At 41.2% G+C, this 18360-nt stretch overlaps 2 protein-coding genes across 5 annotated transcripts; both read left to right on the top strand.

Annotated features, from left to right (window-relative positions):
• Window positions 1–4683: 4683 nt before the first annotated feature.
• LOC120060226 (protein max-like) lies at window positions 4684–9091 on the top strand. Of its 4 annotated transcripts, none has more exons than XM_039009383.1 (4): window positions 4684–4854; window positions 6657–6773; window positions 7142–7265; window positions 7803–9091. In XM_039009383.1, the coding sequence occupies exons 1-4, from the start codon at window positions 4819–4821 to the stop codon at window positions 7988–7990; spliced, it is 465 nt and encodes a 154-aa protein (XP_038865311.1). In that variant the 5' UTR covers window positions 4684–4818; the 3' UTR covers window positions 7991–9091. The 4 variants fall into 4 exon arrangements, with proteins under 4 accessions (XP_038865311.1, XP_038865309.1, XP_038865312.1 ...); XM_039009381.1 differs by having other exon boundaries at window positions 7127–7265; XM_039009384.1 differs by having other exon boundaries at window positions 4685–4854; window positions 6657–6764.
• A 3566-nt stretch (window positions 9092–12657) lies between these two features.
• LOC120059845 (ras-related protein Rab-15-like) lies at window positions 12658–16775 on the top strand. Its single transcript, XM_039008895.1, has 7 exons — window positions 12658–12781; window positions 15406–15466; window positions 15665–15725; window positions 15869–15946; window positions 16118–16207; window positions 16302–16367; window positions 16470–16775. The coding sequence occupies exons 1-7, from the start codon at window positions 12658–12660 to the stop codon at window positions 16617–16619; spliced, it is 630 nt and encodes a 209-aa protein (XP_038864823.1). The 3' UTR covers window positions 16620–16775.
• Window positions 16776–18360: the final 1585 nt, after the last annotated feature.

The following is an 18360-nucleotide window of genomic DNA, read 5'->3' as shown; positions in this document are numbered from 1 at the left end:
TGTTGTCTTGACCATTAACCCTCTGAATGGCACACATGCATAATCCATGTCTCAATTGTCTCAAGGCTTAATTAGGTTTTATTATCTGTCTTTTTTTCTTGCCCTTACTCATTAGTATTTATTTGCATTTAATGAGATAAACTAAATCTAGATCTGCTTTATGTGTAAATTAGATTACTTTCATGCAGGTCATGTCTGTGTTTTAAACGTATGAGTCCTGAAGTGGCACTGTAGTTCAACTAGTTATTACATTGTTATTAAAGTCCAATTGATAAAAAGATAAATAAAGTAGATAACAATCCCAGATTATAATGCAAGTAGTAATGAATTTTCATGACACCTCAAGGCACTGTGATTATTTAAAAAGTATTTTCTTACCTTCATTGTGTGCAGTCTTGTGATGTTCAAGTCTCTGGTCCGCTGAGTGCTTTCTCTCTCTTCTCTCTCTCTCTTACGCCCCCTCTCTCACCCCTCTCTAGCACACACACTTTACCCATCCCTCCTCACATTCTTCTATCTAACACCATAGCTCTCTATCTAGAACCCCCTGTCACATGGCATTATGGTCACATGTTAGGGGGGCTAACTCCTGCGCAACAGGCTACATCTTCAAATTCATAACAATCATCACATTTCTGTACTCTTTGTCCTCTTACATCCTGGACATATCCACCTGAATATGTTTGTATATGACAGGGGATGTAAATGAGACAAAGGAATGCATGTATCTCTTCCCAATTCAACTTTCTTAGCAGAATTGACGTTAATTGGTTATTACCCAATCATCACCTAAAAACAGCTTGTTAGATATCCATGGTTAATGATGATGTCAACACTCTTATAAAATGTTTCAGGGCTCTAGAGCTAACATTCAGTACAGCTGAAGATAAGCTGATCACAATACTGTACCAATAAGTTCCAGTAAATGCTCATCCACACCTGCTAATATGAGATGCCAGCCCTGTCCCTTGTTTGGCTGTATTTCTATTAGACTTGAGTACCGTGGGAAAGCCCTGTTTAGCATCAATGGGTCCGACTGTGTGGACAGAGTGTAATTGTTGCCAAAGCACTTTAGGAGGATTTTTTCTACTTGGCATTCATGCACATGTAGCAAGTATCAATTAATATTACACAACCAGGCTGAAAGTTCAATGCCTTTGCCTGCCAAAGGTGCCAGTCCTTTCAGGGGAGCCCCTCCTCACTTTATGCCATCCTTGGCAACTTGGGACCTTCCAGTCACTACTCACACAACTGGGCCAGAGATGTCAAATAAGGCTGAGTTGTTGATTTTGTAAACAGTGTGTTACGGATTAGTTCAAAAAATGTACTCAGAGCATGTACTGACCAGCTTGCAAGTGTCTTCACTGACATTGTCAACCTCTCCCAGGGGCTATGGGGGTCTGCTTAGTTCCCTCCTGTACTCCCTGTTCACACACGACTGCATGACCGCCACGACTCCAACACCATCACTAATTTGCAGAAGATACAACGGTGGTAGGCCTGATCACAGACGACAATGAGCCAGTCTATAAGGGGGAGGTCAGAGACCTGGCAGTCTGGTGCCAGGACAACAACCTCTCCCTCAATGTCAACAAGACAAAAGAGCTGATCGAGGACTACAGGAAACAGAGGGACGAGCACGCCCCCATTCACATCGACGACTATAGTGGAGCGGCTCGAGAGCTTCAAGTTTCTCTGTTTCCACATCACTAAGGGTCTATCATTGTTCAAACACACCAACACAATAGTGAAGAGGGCACAACAACGCCTCTTCCCCCTCAGGTGGCTGAAAAGATTTGGCATGGCATGATCCTCAAATAGTTCTACAGCTGCAGCATTGAACGCATCTTGACTGGCTGCATCACCGCTTGGTATGGCAGCTGCTTAGCATCCGACCGCAAGGCGCTAGAGGGTAGAGCGAATGGCCCAATACATCCCTGGGGCCGAGCTCCCTGCCATCCAGGACCTCTATACCAGGCGGTGTCAGAGGAAGGCCCTAAAAATGCTCAAAGACTCAAGCCACCAAAGTCATAGACTGTTTTCTCTGCTACCGCACAGAAAGCAGTACCGATGCACCATGTCTGGAACCAACAGGACCCTGAACAGCTTCTACCCCCGAGCCATAAGACTGCTAAATAGTTAGTTATCCAGAGCTACCTGGACTATCTGCATTGACCCTTTTTGCACTTACGTTTTTGACTCATCACACAGGGTGCAGCTACTGTTTACCATCTGTCACTTTATTCCTAGTTATATGTATATATCTACCTTAATTACCTCGTACCCTTGCACAACGACTCGGTATTGGAACCTCTTGTATATAACCAAGTTATCGTTCCTCACTGTGTATCTATTATTACGTGTTTTACTTTTCTATTATTTCTCTATTTGCTTTCTCTCTGCATTGTTGGGAAGTAAGCATTTCACTGTTAGTCCACACCTGTTGTGTGTTACAAATACCACATATGCATTCTGATTAAACATTTCACTGGAAACATTTATTTATGTGATACTATGCTTTGCACGCCATGAAAGAGCTTGAAGAAGAAAAAAAACTTATTTTCAAACCGAACCTGTGCTTTTCTTACTTGCTGACATTCCAGTGTTACAAAAATGTCCAGTGATCCCTTTCGCTGTAGTGGTTGTGGAGCTTAGGCTCACTGGGTGCACACAGCACCTCAGGAAACCGGCATTTACTGAAGTAGGCAGGCAGTTCATGAGACCTGTGTCCACAGGCAGTCCCCTAATATGTACACTGTTGGATAGTGTTTTACCACATCAAGTGAGCTATGTGTGGATAAACTTATGCTTTGCAGTTCTTTGGAAAGTTGTAGCTATTTGAGAAATAAATAACTTTGACATTTACTCTTTATATGTGTAGTGGGTAATATTTAACATATTTATTATATATGCTGTATTATATATACCTCACATGCGACTCGTAATAAGACTAAGCAATTAGCCTATTCAAATGTTTATCTTTATCTGACTCCGTTTAACATTATACAAGGCATAAGCTTAAGTTGCAAAGCATTAACAAGCATTACAAGGCATTATTAAAAGCATGGTCAGAGAGAAAAAGAGAGACAAAGAAAACATGTTTGTGCCATGGCCCATAGCTCATGGGCGAGGGAGAGAGAAAGAAAGAGTGTAGGTAATGTATTTCACCAGCGCAACATAAGAGAAAGAGACAAAGAATCTAAGACCATTTATAACATCTGAGTTGTTTGGATTCATAATCTGAGTTGTTGACCAATAGTATTACTGTAAAGTTAACCTCTAATCAGATATCAGACCTACAGACCTGTAAAGACAACAGAACCTTTGCTTCTCAGATCTGTGACAATGGGGGTTGGAGATCAAGACAGAGAATGCTGAATTCCTAAGACAACACAGAGGAAATTGTTGCATACAGTTGATAAGAAGAGTCACTTCGGGGGCTGCCCTACATAAATACAGTATCTTGATCAAGAAATATCTGAAGATTCTTTGGAGGAGAGGGGGAAATATGCCAATGGTTGTATGTTGGCCATTGTGTCATGTAAACGGCTGTGAGGGTTGAGGGTAGCATATGGTGTGGCTGGTGATGAATATGAATATGAATATGACATTAGAAAGAGCTGCAGAAGTACAGAAAGTGAAAGTGCTGGTTGTTTTATGGACACTAATTACGTCAACAGGATGCAAGTTGCCTAGTTGGATTTAGTCTGGCCCTCTGTCTCTGGTAGTGCCTCCTTTGGATATTTATCATTTGACAGTGTCATTCTCTTTACTGCTAAAGAATTGGTGTCAAACATAACTTATACAAGAAGCACCGTCGAGTGTTTGTATCATCGACTGTAAGATCATCCATCAACCATCAGAGGATCACATAATTGCAGAATGTCAGATGGTTGGTAAAATGTATGTTTACTTATCTGATTGATTAGGTGAACACCAAACATAATCTCATTTATGAATTATAGCCTGTTTTCTGTGTGTTTTTGTTTTACAGTACATATACAAAAGCCAGTTTTGCAGAGTTATTTCCTTGATTATCAAATATTATCCCGATCTGTGATATGCTTTTTTTGTTATTACATTTGAACTCAGCATACCCTCAGATTGCAGCAATGGGAATATTCAGGTGCTTGTAGGGAAACAGCAGGTTTATACAGGTCCTATGGAGAGAAGTGTATGATCAGGGTGAGAAGTGGGGGAGGGATGCTGAAACTGGGCTGCCATCTGGCCCCATCTGGCCTCATATATATGGCCTCATATATATATATATATATATATATATATATATATATATATATATATATATATATATATATATATATATATATATCATTTGAAAAAGTAGGTATTGGTCAAAGAGTCTGCCTGCCTGTCTGTCTGTCTCTGTACGTCTGTCTGGATCTCTTTCTATACATATGTATAAATCGCTGAATTAGGATCAGCTATTTCAATGTGTAAGGCAAAATGATCAAAACAGATCCTTGAACAGTTGTAAGGGTATTTTGAGACTTTTCCGTAGCACGGGCGCGTCCAAATAAAGAAGCTTTGTGGGGAATATAGTCCAATTACAGACGGTCACATAATGGTAGGAATCAAACGAGTCACACCAAGGACATCAATACCCATAAAACCTTTCGTCGTCGCACATGCGCTTTACAGACTGTTGTGTCCATGTGTAGGCGAATCACGTGTAGAGAATCCGTTGGTCGTCATGTCCCTGCTGTAGGATTCGTTTCGTTCTTCGTTTCATTTTGGTTGCTAGATATCTCCTGTGTTAATTTTAAACTATTTTAATTTTCTCATACATTTCACCGAAGAATGAGCGACAACGAAGATATCGATGTCGACAGTGACGTAAGTTAATGTGATTGCGTTTGTATTTTTGATTAGGGAAACGCGTGCTTTTGTTGTTCCCTGGGGTATGTTAGCTGGCTCGATGAAATAGCTGGCAGATCAGAAATATTTTTCCACACAGTAGCCTGCAAACCCAATCAGCTGAGTAGCTTGCCAATGAAACAAAATACATGCATACATGATTACTCAACAAATGATCATTTCAATATATGCATCTATCATAATGTCATCAAATAAACTTTGTTTACTTGTTAGCGAATTTGACCAGTTTTATCAATGTAGCTACCTAGCTAGCTAACACGGAGCTTGATTGTTATATTTGAAGCGGTGAACTGAACATCGCTTGCTAGCTGGCGCTAACTTGTCTAGAACAACAAACAGCGAGCGTTGCATGCGACGGCAAAAGCAGCAAGCTATGTAGTTAAATATTACCCCTATAACTCGCTTGCAAGGTCAGCCAGCTAATGTAGCTAATTAGGTAAGTCGGTGTAGCGCAGTGGTTCCCAAACAGGGGTACTTGGCCTATCCACAGGGGGTACTTGAGAATACTCATCAGACCATAGGCTTAATGGTAAAATGCACATGAGGTACTCAAGGCAGAGTAAAATTAAGTTGGTTGTACAGTAAGCGAAAAAGGTTGAGAGCCACTGGTGTAGAGAAGTGTAACGTTACAAGGGCAGTGTAATGTTTCTAAAGTTAGTTAGCTAGTTATACTTTGCGCTTGTACATTATGTAAAATGACAGTTATCTACAAGGCTCGTGCAATTTTTCAGGTTTGATGGGGAGTTATCAACCCTGAAAATATTAACGCATGAAAGGGTAGTCTCATCCCATAAACCAAGGGGAATTGTCCTTTGAAGCAAACCAAATGGTTATGAGCTAGTATTATGTTATGCAGAGGATAAGCCATTCAGAAGTCATGTCATTTTGTGTTTGTACTGTGCACCCCATGAGAGGAAATCATGTACACTGTGCCCTTACCATCATAGTTAATTTGTTTAGTCTTTTTGACAGGGTGTTCATACTTTATCAATAGGTGATAAGATCGTGCATTGCATTTGGTGCTGTTAAAAGCAACACAAACATATGTTTTCATAGAGAACTAAAGGAGAGTTGCCCTCACACATTTTGATGAAGCTGGATGATGGATATCAGCTCAGGATAAGAACAGTGCTATTACACTGACTCATGCCATAATGTCTTCTATGCATTAATTCAATGCTGCTTGCTGAACCCCTTATAATGCTTGGTGATGAACATGGAGTCATAATATGTTTTGTTGGCTGTTTAGAGAGCAGAGGTAGCTGCCAAGCAACCAACAGGTGGTACCATTCTGTCCTCCTTAGAACATGAGACATTAGTGATTTCTAAAATAATATAACAAAGAAATATAAGCTAGAGGTCGGTGGTGATAAGGATCAGAGTGCATAGGAGGTAGTTTGGTATGTATGAGACAGACATTGTCCATAGCAACCAGTATTGTAGACTTCATACCAACAGTCAGTATTGATTCAACACTTTTATGCCATAAAAATCACGCATCAGTCTATATTTTGTCTAACTATTACTACAATTAACTCATTAGCAATCACAATATGAAATGTGTTCAATAATTGTGCTTCGATTTGGATGGGGATTGAAATGGTCAACTGAACATTGCTTGCTAGTTGGCACACACAAAAATAACACAAATACACGTTTCAACATTGCAGGAAGAAACACTTTTTTTAACACTTATTACTTGGCCTCTTATTATTGCTATTTTGGTTGAAGCTGTTTTGTCTGTGGATCTCTCGTTGCAGGCAGACAAACGAGCACATCACAATGCGCTGGAGCGCAAACGTAGGGACCACATTAAAGACAGCTTCAGCAGTTTACGGGACTCTGTGCCTGCGTTACAAGGGGAGAAGGTTAGTAAAGTTAGTAATCGATATTTTCTACTTTCCAGCTCTGACTGACTGTAGGATGAATGCTATATGAAGTTAATTTGTATGAAATGTATGAATGTCCAAATGTATTAATGCTAAATGTACTGCTGTATCAATGATGATCAAATAAGCCTCAACCATTATTTTGAATGGTTTAGTTTTCATTTTCGTGAATGATTAGCTCAGTTATGAATTAGTTTGGATTTCTACTTGGTTCCAATAAGTGAATGGTATTTAGCCCGTCTTGAATAACTGGGCCAGCAGTGCATGTTTCACCTGTAATACTGTGATAAGGACAAATGCAACATTGCCTCATGGCTGAGTTTGTCATTTGTTGCTGACAGCAATCTGTCAAACAGGCCTCCCGAGCTCAGATCCTAGACAAAGCCACAGACTACATCCAGTACATGAGACGGAAAAACCACACACACCAGCAGGACATTGACGACCTGAAGAAGCAGAATGCACTGCTGGAGCAGCAGGGTGAGTGTGGGCTCAAGGCCCAGGGACAACTGCAGTAGCAGGAGGGTGAGTGGTTGGGTCATGGGATCAGAACCATACTTATGCTGCTTTTCAGCTGTAACACCAGTGTTACACTAGTCTATTCATCCTTATCTTATACTATGAACATTGTGTTTCCATAGCTAGGGCTGGCAGTGAAGACTTAAGAAGAGCAGAATCAAGAACTTTTGCATAATCAAAACAGTTGCTTTGTAGGAACAGTTAGCCATTATTTAAAGACAGCTGAAAAGTAACAGTGACCTGGCTTTGGCCCCAAGTGAGAGCAGGTACGCCAGAGCCGTGGCCCAGTGAGACGCAGGTGCCGGCCCACGTAGATAGAAACAGAAAAGTCTGAACCTTTTGAGTAAAACACTGGTAAATCCTGATTCGAAATGTGCCATTATGGATATGCTACTGATGGCTTTTTGCATTATCCCAATGAACAATATTTCATGGTGAAGGGAGAGACCGATACTTCTCCTGTTGTTTTCTGACTTGTGTTTCTCTGGGTGATTGCAGTCCGTGCACTGGAGAAAGCCAAGGGGAACACTACGCTCCAGGCCAACTATACATCCTCTGACAGCAGCTTGTACACCAACCCCAAGGGGAGCACAGTGTCCGCCTTTGATGGTGGCTCCGACTCCAGCTCTGAATCAGAGCCAGAGGAGCCGCCCAACAGAAAGAAGCTGCGTGTGGAGCCCAGCTAGACCCCATCCACAGTGCTATCACTAGAGACTCTCTTATCTACCAGCCCACTCCTCCTGTTCAGTCTCTTTCCAGCCTTCCTTATGCCAGTCCAGGAGACAGAGGGAAGACTGTGTGATAGAGCTGCTATCATATATACAATGCTTCAACCTTTCTCTTCCCTCGCCAGCACATTGTCACACCTTTCATGGCACAGCAACAACTCTCAACACCCTCAAAGTGAGGCGGCTCTGCAGTTTGAAGGAGTTCATGCGTTTAAAACCTAATTCTATTGATTCAGAATTGGATATGGAGGTGACCAGGTGTACAGCTTTAGTCTAGTTTACAACAAATAGCCCAATTTCTCTTTTTATGTCACCTCAATGAACCTGTTCAGAGTTTTGAGACTTGGGCAGACCTTTGAGAAATTGTCCTAAGGAATAGCTTACCGTGTTAATAGTTGTACTTTTTCACTAAAGAATTTGAAGTTGCTTTGGAAAAAATATATGTAATGCAACCCTCCTGAATCAGTGTAGATGGCTGATGTTTTCCGTCTTTGAAATATTTGTGTAATCAAATCCCTAAATTTAGAGTGATCGTTATATTGAAATGAATTTCGTATCCCATATTGTACATTTTTGTCATTTAGCTTGACCACTTGTCAATGGAGATAGATAGATGAACAATGTTGGCCTCATTTAATATATTCTCATCTCACAGGTTCAACACTTTGTTTTTATTTTTGTTATTCTCAAGGAAATTGAGATTTGAAGAAAAAAAGTTTCTTAAAATCCATACTGAATGTTACACAATGCAGTTAAAGGTAGTAACCTTTTATTTTTATGAAAGGAAAATAAATCCATATCAGTGTAGTGCATAACACTATACTCTTAAATGTCAATTCTACAAAGAAAAACTTATTTGGAAATATTTGCCGGTACTGGGAATGTTTCTTTTTTTCTTTTCTTTTTTACAGAGATAATTAGTGTGTACAAAATAGATATTTGATTGATTCCATTCCATGGAAATTACAGATATGTTGTACATACTGCCAACAATTGTCTTGCAAGTTGAGGCATACCTTTGCTATGAGACTATTATAAATAAAACTATTTTATCCTTTAGTGCTGTGTGTAGAAGGGAGACCTGGTGAAGAGGGCGGCTTAAAGTGTATGCCCAAGCATACCTGACTGAGTTTTCTTTGTATTTTGTGCTTGTTGTTTGGTGAGTTTTCTTGGTATTTTGTGACTGCCAGTGCTGGGCAAGGTACATGTACACCTCTGCACTGTCATATGTGTCAACATTTTAAACCATACTTGTTCTAAGCACTGAGTGGCATGGTGTTGGCTGACCAATTGACACGGATGCTTTGAGGTGCGCACTGAGCACTTATCTGCACACCTGACACCCACTTTTCATGCAGGTACATGCATCTCAAAGGAGCCATCTTGATATCTGGTGGAGTAAATGAATGAGTTTCAGTTAGGAGAGTAAAGGAATGACAGGTGAAGCGTCCATATCAACACTAGGATCTCAAAGACTGGTGTTTGTCTAAGGTTGAGGGTGAAAAAATGTTAGCAATTCAAAGAAGTTCAAAATGATTGAGATAGCATCTCTTTTGTTCAGTACACTAATGGCTCACAGTTTTTGGAAAATGAGTCAAAATATTATCAGATGATGGTAGCAGTGGCGATTATAGAATGGAAATCTTGGTGGGGCAAAATAAAAATGCATGCCAGCAAAGCACTACACAACACTAAACAATACATGAATTGCACTAGAATGTTGACAAACAGTGCCCACAAACTGTTAGGGCCAACATAAAGCTGTCCCAACAGCAGAGCTTTCTTTTCAGCACCATGAGGTGAATCCTTACCACTGCTACACCTGGCTATCAGCAGAGCCTTGTCTGCCATCGAAACAGTTAATTCAGCCTCATTTAATGCCTTTTAAAAAAACATGGCTGACTTGCTTAAACAAATGTGATTTCTGACAATTGAGATGTACAAACTATGGCATGTAAGAGAAAATCTGTAATTTCGAGTAAGACAATGAGCGAGCTAGGACTGACGTAGTCAATATAGCAATTTGTACTGCAACAGAATTCAGAACTTGGGCCATGCTTACAGTATTCTCCCTGTACACAAAGTCAGAACTGTAGGATAAATAAAGGGGCATATAAGCAGACAATGAAAGCTCTTACAAAATGTATTGATTACATTTTTCTAAAACAGGCTATAGGCTACATGTGCACCACAAAGTCAGAACAGTAGGTTAAGCTATGAGGGGGAAAGGCACCAAATTATTAGGGTGAGGCACATGGGCTACTAACAACTTACTACATAACATACTTAGTATTACTTTCTTAGCTACAGTAATCATATCTCCCTGGCATATTACATAATGTATGCAACAGCATACAATATATTTTTGGACTCCCCTTGTTGTGCTGTGCTTACTTGAACCTGAAGGTGGCATGGCGGTTCTTCGTGGGCAAATTTTGTCATCAAAGTCTGGTATTCTCTCAATGTATGGTGCTTTCAAGAAAACTGGTAACTCTTGGGGGGGGGGGGGGGTTGAATCATGGCGTCAGTGATCTTCAGGTCGGCGCTCTAGAAAAAGGCCTGAGTTCCCGAGTTGGATGACCAAACTTATTTTCCCAGTCTGAACTCTTTTTTTCTCAGAGTTCCCAGTTCTATTGAGCGTGGCAGATGTTATGCTGGATTGACAGCATGGCCACTGTATTCAAACTTTTCTGGCCCATAGTGTGGAATGTTTATTCTTTTAAGATTGGAAAAGAGAATCTTAAACTCAGACTTGGACCACACACCCACTCCACTGAATAGCAGGCTAGTGATTGCTTGGCAACGCTTGCAGTTAGCCACTGATTCCTTCCAAAACACTAATTGTTGAATTCATGATTTCCAACTTGTGTAATGTTCAATGGTCGATGAGCACCGGTACGTTTTATCTATAATTTCTCTTCATATGACAATAATTGAAAAGGATTTGCCAGGAGATTGTCAACGTGATTCATGATACTGACTGCTTGTCTAGCTTTCTAGATAAGATTCTGAGAGTATGATGTTGACATGATCAGTCTGATCAAAGCTACCGTAGATATAATGTTATTTTAAGTAATTGTATCTGTGGCCAATGACCTTGAGCCTTCATTGATGGGCACTTCTAATGTAACTCTATGGCAGCACACAAGGGGCTTCAATTTTTGAGCTCCCCCTGTAGATTTTTGTGGTGATGTGGTGTCCCCATGAGTGACAGAACACTGAGCCAATCACGGCGCAACTAGAGAACATTACCAACCCCGCCACTCTGTATTTTCCGCTGGCTTCCCCACCACCTCAGAAAGCACTGAGCTAGGCTGGAACACCTGCATTTTGGAGCTGCCTTACTCAAGAAAGCGAAGAAAAAGTGACCATGTTTGTATGTGGCTTTATTAACTCAATGATTATTTTAACATTGTTTGTAAATTGCTATGTGACATATAATGGCAAAATAACATGCAAAACAAACAGGTGGAGCACAAAACAGGTTGGGCTCCGCCCCACCTACCCTGAATGGCGGGTCGCCACTGGATAGTAGACTGGTATGTCCATATACAACACTATCTGCTGCACTAGTCTATCAACACCAAGATAAGCTTATTGCGGGGTATGCATACATCAAAACCCTAGCCTTTGATCATGACACTGTTTCATTACATTACACATAAGTCATTGGACGAAGGCGTCTTTTGTGCGGGGGAGTTTTGTTAAGAGCCATGGCGCTCGGTTTTAACATCAACACGCATCGCCTGCGGTCCGGTTTTGGAAGCACAATGACGTTATGTTTCATATCAGCAAGAAATCATTAAACGGTTAAATTGAAACAACTTTATAATGTTAGTGTTCCCACACGGCCATATCACAGCGCTTGTTTACGGAAAACAAGACTGAAGAATGCACCTGTGCTATCTAGCGTGCTCTGAACACCTGTGTGTAAGTGTAACTCGGGAAGTGTAGTTTCAGCAGATGGAGGCACACAGCTGTATGGGTCTGTTCAAAACTGCTACAGTAAGTATATATATATATTTTTAAGGATTCTTTCACGCTGTTGAAAGATAAGGGCCATATCGCAAATTATGATTATTGACGTTAAAACGAAGTTCACATGAGCCAAAAGCTAAAAATGTGGGAAATGGCAGAGGAGACCTAGTTTTCAAGAACTACAAAAAAAACAGGAGGAAAGAGTTCCAGTATTTGTTACGAGAAACACTGACATCTCCTGGTAGATAATGGCAACGTATCAATATTAATGAAAATCAGTCTGCGCAGTTCAACATGAATTGAAGATGTATTACCAAATGTTAACGTTACCATTTTGACACTACATTTAAGATACCGCTTACATTTTTTAGTTTGAAAACTTTACAGAGATGAAACGTATATAGGCAATTTTTCATTTGAGAGAGGCACATGGGGAGATAGGCAAAGGCACATTTTTATTTTTACAAAGGCTAATTTGTAACCACTATTTTTGTGGTGCCGTCGTCGCTTCTCCAAGCCTTTTGATCTAACCGCCGTACTAAAAGCATGTTCGTTCCTCCCATCTGTCAGATTTCTGGCAAATCATAGAGCAGCCCCCATGCAAGTGAGTTTTCGCTGAACAAGAAACTCGTTTGTTTTTGTCCACCATGGCAAAGCAGTATGACGTTTTGCTCAAGTTGCTGCTTTTAGGAGATTCCGGGGTTGGAAAGACCTGTTTGTTGTGCAGGTTCACGGACAATGAATGCCATTCATCGCATATCTCTACAATTGGTAAGCTGCTGTTGATTGCAATTGGTTAGTTTGACTGTTGACTGATTCAGGCAAGTTTGCCGCGAATATGCGACTCCCACAATAAGTGATTGACAGCAATTCTATACGAAACGCTTGACGGGACTTTTCCTAATAGATTTAAAATGCTGTCACCTAAAACTTGATTGAAGGACATATTTCTGAAACTCTACTATGCCTTAGGCCAAACTGTATCAAATAGGAATTTGGTCTTAACTGACTTGCCTAGTTAAATAAAAAATCAAATGTTGTCTTTGTTAGGCCTGCAAACCTAAAAGATACATTTTTCACAAACTCCTGTTTTCTAAAGAACATGCCTCTACTAGAACCAGTTGACTGTTTCCATCATTCCATGTTCAACATAATTTTCCCCTGGACCCAGGCTCTGGACATGTTTGTTTAGAAACTCCAGTGTGAGCTCACTGGACAGTGCTCAAGATAGGCCTCAGTCACATTACATTACTAATTATTCCTCTAAATAGGGTTATATTCCCATCTATCATCATAATAAAAATGTTGTCCATTGAAAAACGCATGGTTTAAAGGAATATCTCGTTTTCAGCCAACAGGTGTAGGCATATATTTAGTCGCCTAAGCATTCAGAATGGACTAAGGATCTAAAACTGGACAAAACTCTCATGGTACAGTGTTTTCTGCAATAATGATCACATACAGGACCTTTTAGCCTATTATGGATGGGGGATGCTTTAAGGAAGTACGCCTCTCTTTGGCAGAGCACAATGGAACAGCAGGATCTGTAATTGCATAGAAAGCCTCTCCAAGCCTGATGATGGTATTTACTCGGAAGGGAGGTCTTTCTTGTACAGGAAGTGGCAGGGTTGGGGGAAATTAATCTTCTATGTTCCCTCTGATTGTGTAACTCCATTACTCCACCACTTCATTTTTGTTTTCATACAAAGTACAGGTATAGACAGACAATGTAACTCACATTGAAATGGTGCTCTCAATACTGAAGCCTTCCCCTATTTATGTGGCTAATGATAAATGTGATATGCAGCAGAAAATGGACTGATTGGCCAGAATGACTTCTGTTTGGTTTAGGGCTACTCTGCCTACTGTCTGATTTATTTCCCATGGGTCATCGGCAGTCATTGCACCCTCTTATTTATGAAAATGGTGGTGATCCTGCAGTATGACTGACTGGGTAACAGAGCAGGGGTTCTGTTAGAAAAGCAGCAGATTACAGGAAAGTCTACATATTATATATATATATATACACACACTAAGGCACATGTCTTCAGGTTGTTTATCTAACCCTGTAACTTTCTTCCTCCTGTTCAACTTAAACAAAACAATATGTGATTAGAAGGAATGGGGAAGGTTGTGACTTACATTGCAGCTCTACTGGTGTGTTTAATCTCTGTGACGCAATCTTAGCTGCTGCTGATCTACTAAAAAACTATTGTATTTGGTTGGTGTTAGTGAGGGGGATGGGTCCGTTAGAGTAGCATACAGAACAGAATCTGACCAAGGCACCTGATGTCTCCCCATGATAATCACCCTCCTAGATTCTACTTATGCTTCATTCCTTATTATTGCTCAGTCTTGAACCCCCAACCCCAGTTCCTGAAATAGTGTTACCCACTAAATTAGCTCAATTAAGATTTGGCTGGCCTCACTGGCAGTGAATGTAATGTCAGATGTGGCGAACACATGATTAGCCTATAACACTGGCACAGGGAGATATACACGCATGCAAAGGTAGTGAAGCATGTACAGCATGTCAAATTTGAATGTGCTCTCTCTCTCCCATCTGTCAGTGTTGGGGGCGCTAATTGGGAAGGCTGCCTCCATCGCTATTGAAGATGACATCATGGCATTTTTTAGTCATGGTCAACAGACAGTCAGAATGGTTCTATCATGACTAGAAGCACGGTTTGGATTTACCAAGAACGTATAATGGCCAGTCTTTTGCCTGAAGCATATCCTTGTGTGACGTGTTTGTGTCAGCTCTGTGTTTACTCTGTTTGTGGCAGGTATGGTGGTTATGGCAATGTTGCAAGCAACTGACATTTTACGTCTGATTATTTGATGGTTTTTTTTGCTTTTTCAACTGTGGAGCTATCACACACCACTGACATTTTAAATGAAGGTTGTTGTGAGTGAGATATATTTCATGCATCGTCTTCCCTGTCCATTGGCCCAGCTGAAATACACCGTAGTAAATGACACATTTAATTTCCATGAGCAAGATGATGGATTGAAAGGACATTCAACTGTGATAAGTGGATATCTAAACAAACCAGTCCCCATCAGTGTCTACTTCCAAACTGGCCAAAATACATTTTTGTTAGCCAAGTGGATGAATGCTACGTTACCAGGGATACTTATTGACTAGTACAGGCTGATTTGGTAAGTCATGAGAAGGAAAATGTGGGGACTGGTTTCTTTTTATCACTTATTTATTCAGGAAAAACTTGTTTTAACCACCAGTAGGATAGGCTACAATATTTGAGCCTTCAGTAAAACTACAGTCCTGCAATGGGGAAAGAATAAAGAAACAGGATAGCACGAGTGAAGTGAAATTAAATCAATCAATAGTAACATGTTTGCCATGCATAACAATATATCTTTGTCTTCTGTAGGAGTGGATTTCAAAATGAAAACATTAAAAATAGATGGCATTAAAGTGCGAGTACAGATCTGGTGAGTGAACAGATCTTTGCGATAACAACTCACTCACCATAATGCAGTAGTTACTGACACATCCATCACAAATGTCATGTTTTCATTCTGTAAGTGTAAGATATGCTTTACCTCTTTGATTGAGACATATTCTGGTATGTGGTCACATCACCATGTTAAACTGGGGATTGCCTCTATGCCTTTGTCTGTCTACACTAGGGATACTGCTGGCCAGGAACGGTACCAGACCATCACCAAACAGTACTACAGACGGGCACAGGTGGGTTCTCTACACACCAATAATCACTGTCCAGAAATGAAGTACATTACCAGAGTTAAAACCATTTTACAACATCAAGTGCTTGGTCCCGTGCTCACCATTAGTCATGTGCTCACAATCTGTCATGACGGTCCCTCCGTCAGGGTTTTATCCTGGTGTATGACATCACTAGTTCCCGTTCCTTTCAGCACATTGTGAAGTGGGCTAGCGATGTGGATGAGGTAAGGCTAACACCTACTGATAAAACTGCCCTCCTTCATTCACTTGGTCAGTCTCGTTGTCTCCCCTCTGTTTCTCAGGTTCTCTTTGTTTGTTACCCAGTTTTTACATATTTTTATTGAACTGTAGGTGCCCAGTCGTCTTTTTCACAACCCTGTCTCAATGTGTTTCAGTTTGCCCTTGACAAGGTGCAGAGGATCCTGGTGGGGAACAAGGCTGATGAGGAGCAGAAGAGGAAAGTGCCTAAAGAACAAGGGAACAAGGTTGGCCTTTATCTTGCTGTTTTACTCAGTCATAATAGTTTTCTTTCATACACAGTTTGACATTTTCCATCCTTAATGAACTCTTGTGTTACAGCTAGCAAAAACCTATGGAATGGAATTCTTTGAGACAAGTGCCTGCACCAACTGCAACATAAATGAGGTGAGTCATAGGCCTTATTGAGTCAATACCTTGTATGTACTCTGTTGGGTGATTGTACTCTGTTGGGCAATTGTGCTAAAATATTTTCTTTACATCTTCCAGTCGTTCACCCGGTTGACAGAGCTGGTCCTGCATGCTCACAAGAAAGAGATGGATGCCTTCCAGGGTTCAATTAATAAATACCTAGACATGACTTATCTGGAGGGAGAGCAGGACAAACAGGACAACTCCCAGAAGGCCTGCGCATGTTAGCATGAGGCAAAACTCTCAACCTGGGGGTGTTTGGCTAAAATATTTTGTTGTTTTTGCAATACCTCTGGCCCTGTGACATAATGGCATTGAAATTATGAGTATTTAAATGTGTGAGGACAGTTGAAGTCGGAAGTTTACGTACACCTTAGCCAAATACATTTAAATTCAGTTTTTCACAATTCCTGACATTTAATCCAAGTAAAAATTCCCTGTCTTAGGTTAGTTAGGATCAACACTTTATTTTAAGAATTTGAAATGTCAGAATAATAGTAGAGAGAATGATTTATTTCAGCTTTTATTTCTTTCATCACATTCCCAGTGGGTCAGAAGTTTACATACACTCAATTAGTATTTGGTAGCATTGCCTTTAAATTGCCTTCCACAAGCATTTGGGTGAATTTCGGCCCATTCTTCCTGACAGAGCTGGTGTAACTGAGTCAGGTTTGTAGGCCTCTGTGCTTGCACATGCTTTTTCAGTTCTGCCCACAAATTTTCTATAGGATTGAGGTCAGGGCTTTGTGATGACCACTCCAATACCTTGACTTTGTTGTCCTTAAGCCATTTTGCCACAACTTTGGAAGTATGCTTGGGGTCATTGTCCATTTGGAAGACCCATTTGCGATCAAGCTTTAACTTCCTGATTGATGTCTTGAGATGTTGCTTCAATATATCCACATAATGGGGGCCTCCCGGGTGGCGCGTTGGTCTAAGGCAATGCATGGTGGCACACTCTGGGTTCGAGCCCAGGCTCTGTCGCAGCCGGCCGCGACTGGGAGGCCCATGGGGCGGCCGGCTTAGGGAGGGTTTGGCCGGCAGGGATATCCATGTCTAATCGCGCACTAGCGACTCCTGTGGCGGGCTGGGCACAGTGCACGCTGACCAGGTCGCTAGGTGTACGGTGTTTCCTCCGACACATTGGTGCGGCTGGCTTCCGGGTTGGATGCGCGCTGTGTTAAGAAGCAGTGCGGCTTCGTTGTGTTTCGGAGGACGCATGGCTCTCGACCGAACGGGAGTTGCAGCGATGAGACAAAACTACTAACAATTGGATACCACGAAATTGGGGAGAAAAAAGGGGGTAAAAAAAAATATATATCCACATCATTTCCCTCCTCATGATGCCATCTATTTTGTGAAGTGCACCAGTCCCTCCTGCAGAAAAGCACCCCCACAACATGATGCTGCCACCCCGTGCTTCACGGTTGGGATGGTGTTCTTTGGCTTGCAAGCACTTTTCCTCCAAACATAACGATGGTCATTATGGCCAAACAGTTCTATTTTTGTTTCATCAGACCAGAGGACATTTCTCCAAAAAGTACGATCATTGTCCCCATGTGCAGTTGCAAACCGTAGTCTGGCTTTTTTTATGGCGGTTTGGAGCAGTGGCTTCTTCCTTGCTGAGCGGCCTTTCAGGTTATGTCGATATAGGACTCATTTTACTGTGGATATAGATACTTTTGTACCTGTTTCCTCCAGCATCTTCACAAGGTCCTTTGCTGCTGTTCTGGGATTGATTTGCACTTTTTGTACCAAAGTACGTTCATCTCTAGGAGACAGAACGTGTCTCCTTCCTGAGTGGTATGACAGCTGCGTGGTCCCATGGTGTTTATACGTGCGTACTATTGTTTGTACAGATGAACGTGGTACCTCCAGGCATTTGGAAATTGCTCCCAGGGATGAACCAGACTTGTGGAGGTCTACAATTTTTTTTCTGAGGTCTTGGCTGATTTCTTTTGATTTTCCA

Source organism: Salvelinus namaycush, chromosome 15 (assembly GCF_016432855.1).
Source record: "Salvelinus namaycush isolate Seneca chromosome 15, SaNama_1.0, whole genome shotgun sequence".
NCBI classification, from domain to species: Eukaryota; Metazoa; Chordata; class Actinopteri; order Salmoniformes; family Salmonidae; genus Salvelinus; species Salvelinus namaycush.
The sequence above is the reverse complement of the archived record's forward strand: the minus strand, read 5'-3'. Positions and strand labels throughout refer to the sequence as shown.

Bases quoted from the DNA above. Each gene is read 5' to 3' on its own strand.
- LOC120060226 (XM_039009381.1), top strand. From the start codon at position 4,819: ATGAGCGACAACGAAGATATCGATGTCGACAGTGAC. The intron at 4,855-6,656 runs GTAAGTTAATGT...CTCTCGTTGCAG, and splicing joins ATATCGATGTCGACAGTGAC to GCAGACAAACGAGCACATCA. The intron at 6,774-7,126 runs GTTAGTAATCGA...TGTTGCTGACAG, and splicing joins AAGGGGAGAAGGTTAGTAAA to CAATCTGTCAAACAGGCCTC.
- LOC120059845 (XM_039008895.1), top strand. From the start codon at position 12,658: ATGGCAAAGCAGTATGACGTTTTGCTCAAGTTGCTGCTTTTAGGAGAT. The intron at 15,467-15,664 runs GTGAGTGAACAG...TGTCTACACTAG, and splicing joins AAAGTGCGAGTACAGATCTG to GGATACTGCTGGCCAGGAAC. The intron at 15,726-15,868 runs GTGGGTTCTCTA...TCCCTCCGTCAG, and splicing joins AGTACTACAGACGGGCACAG to GGTTTTATCCTGGTGTATGA.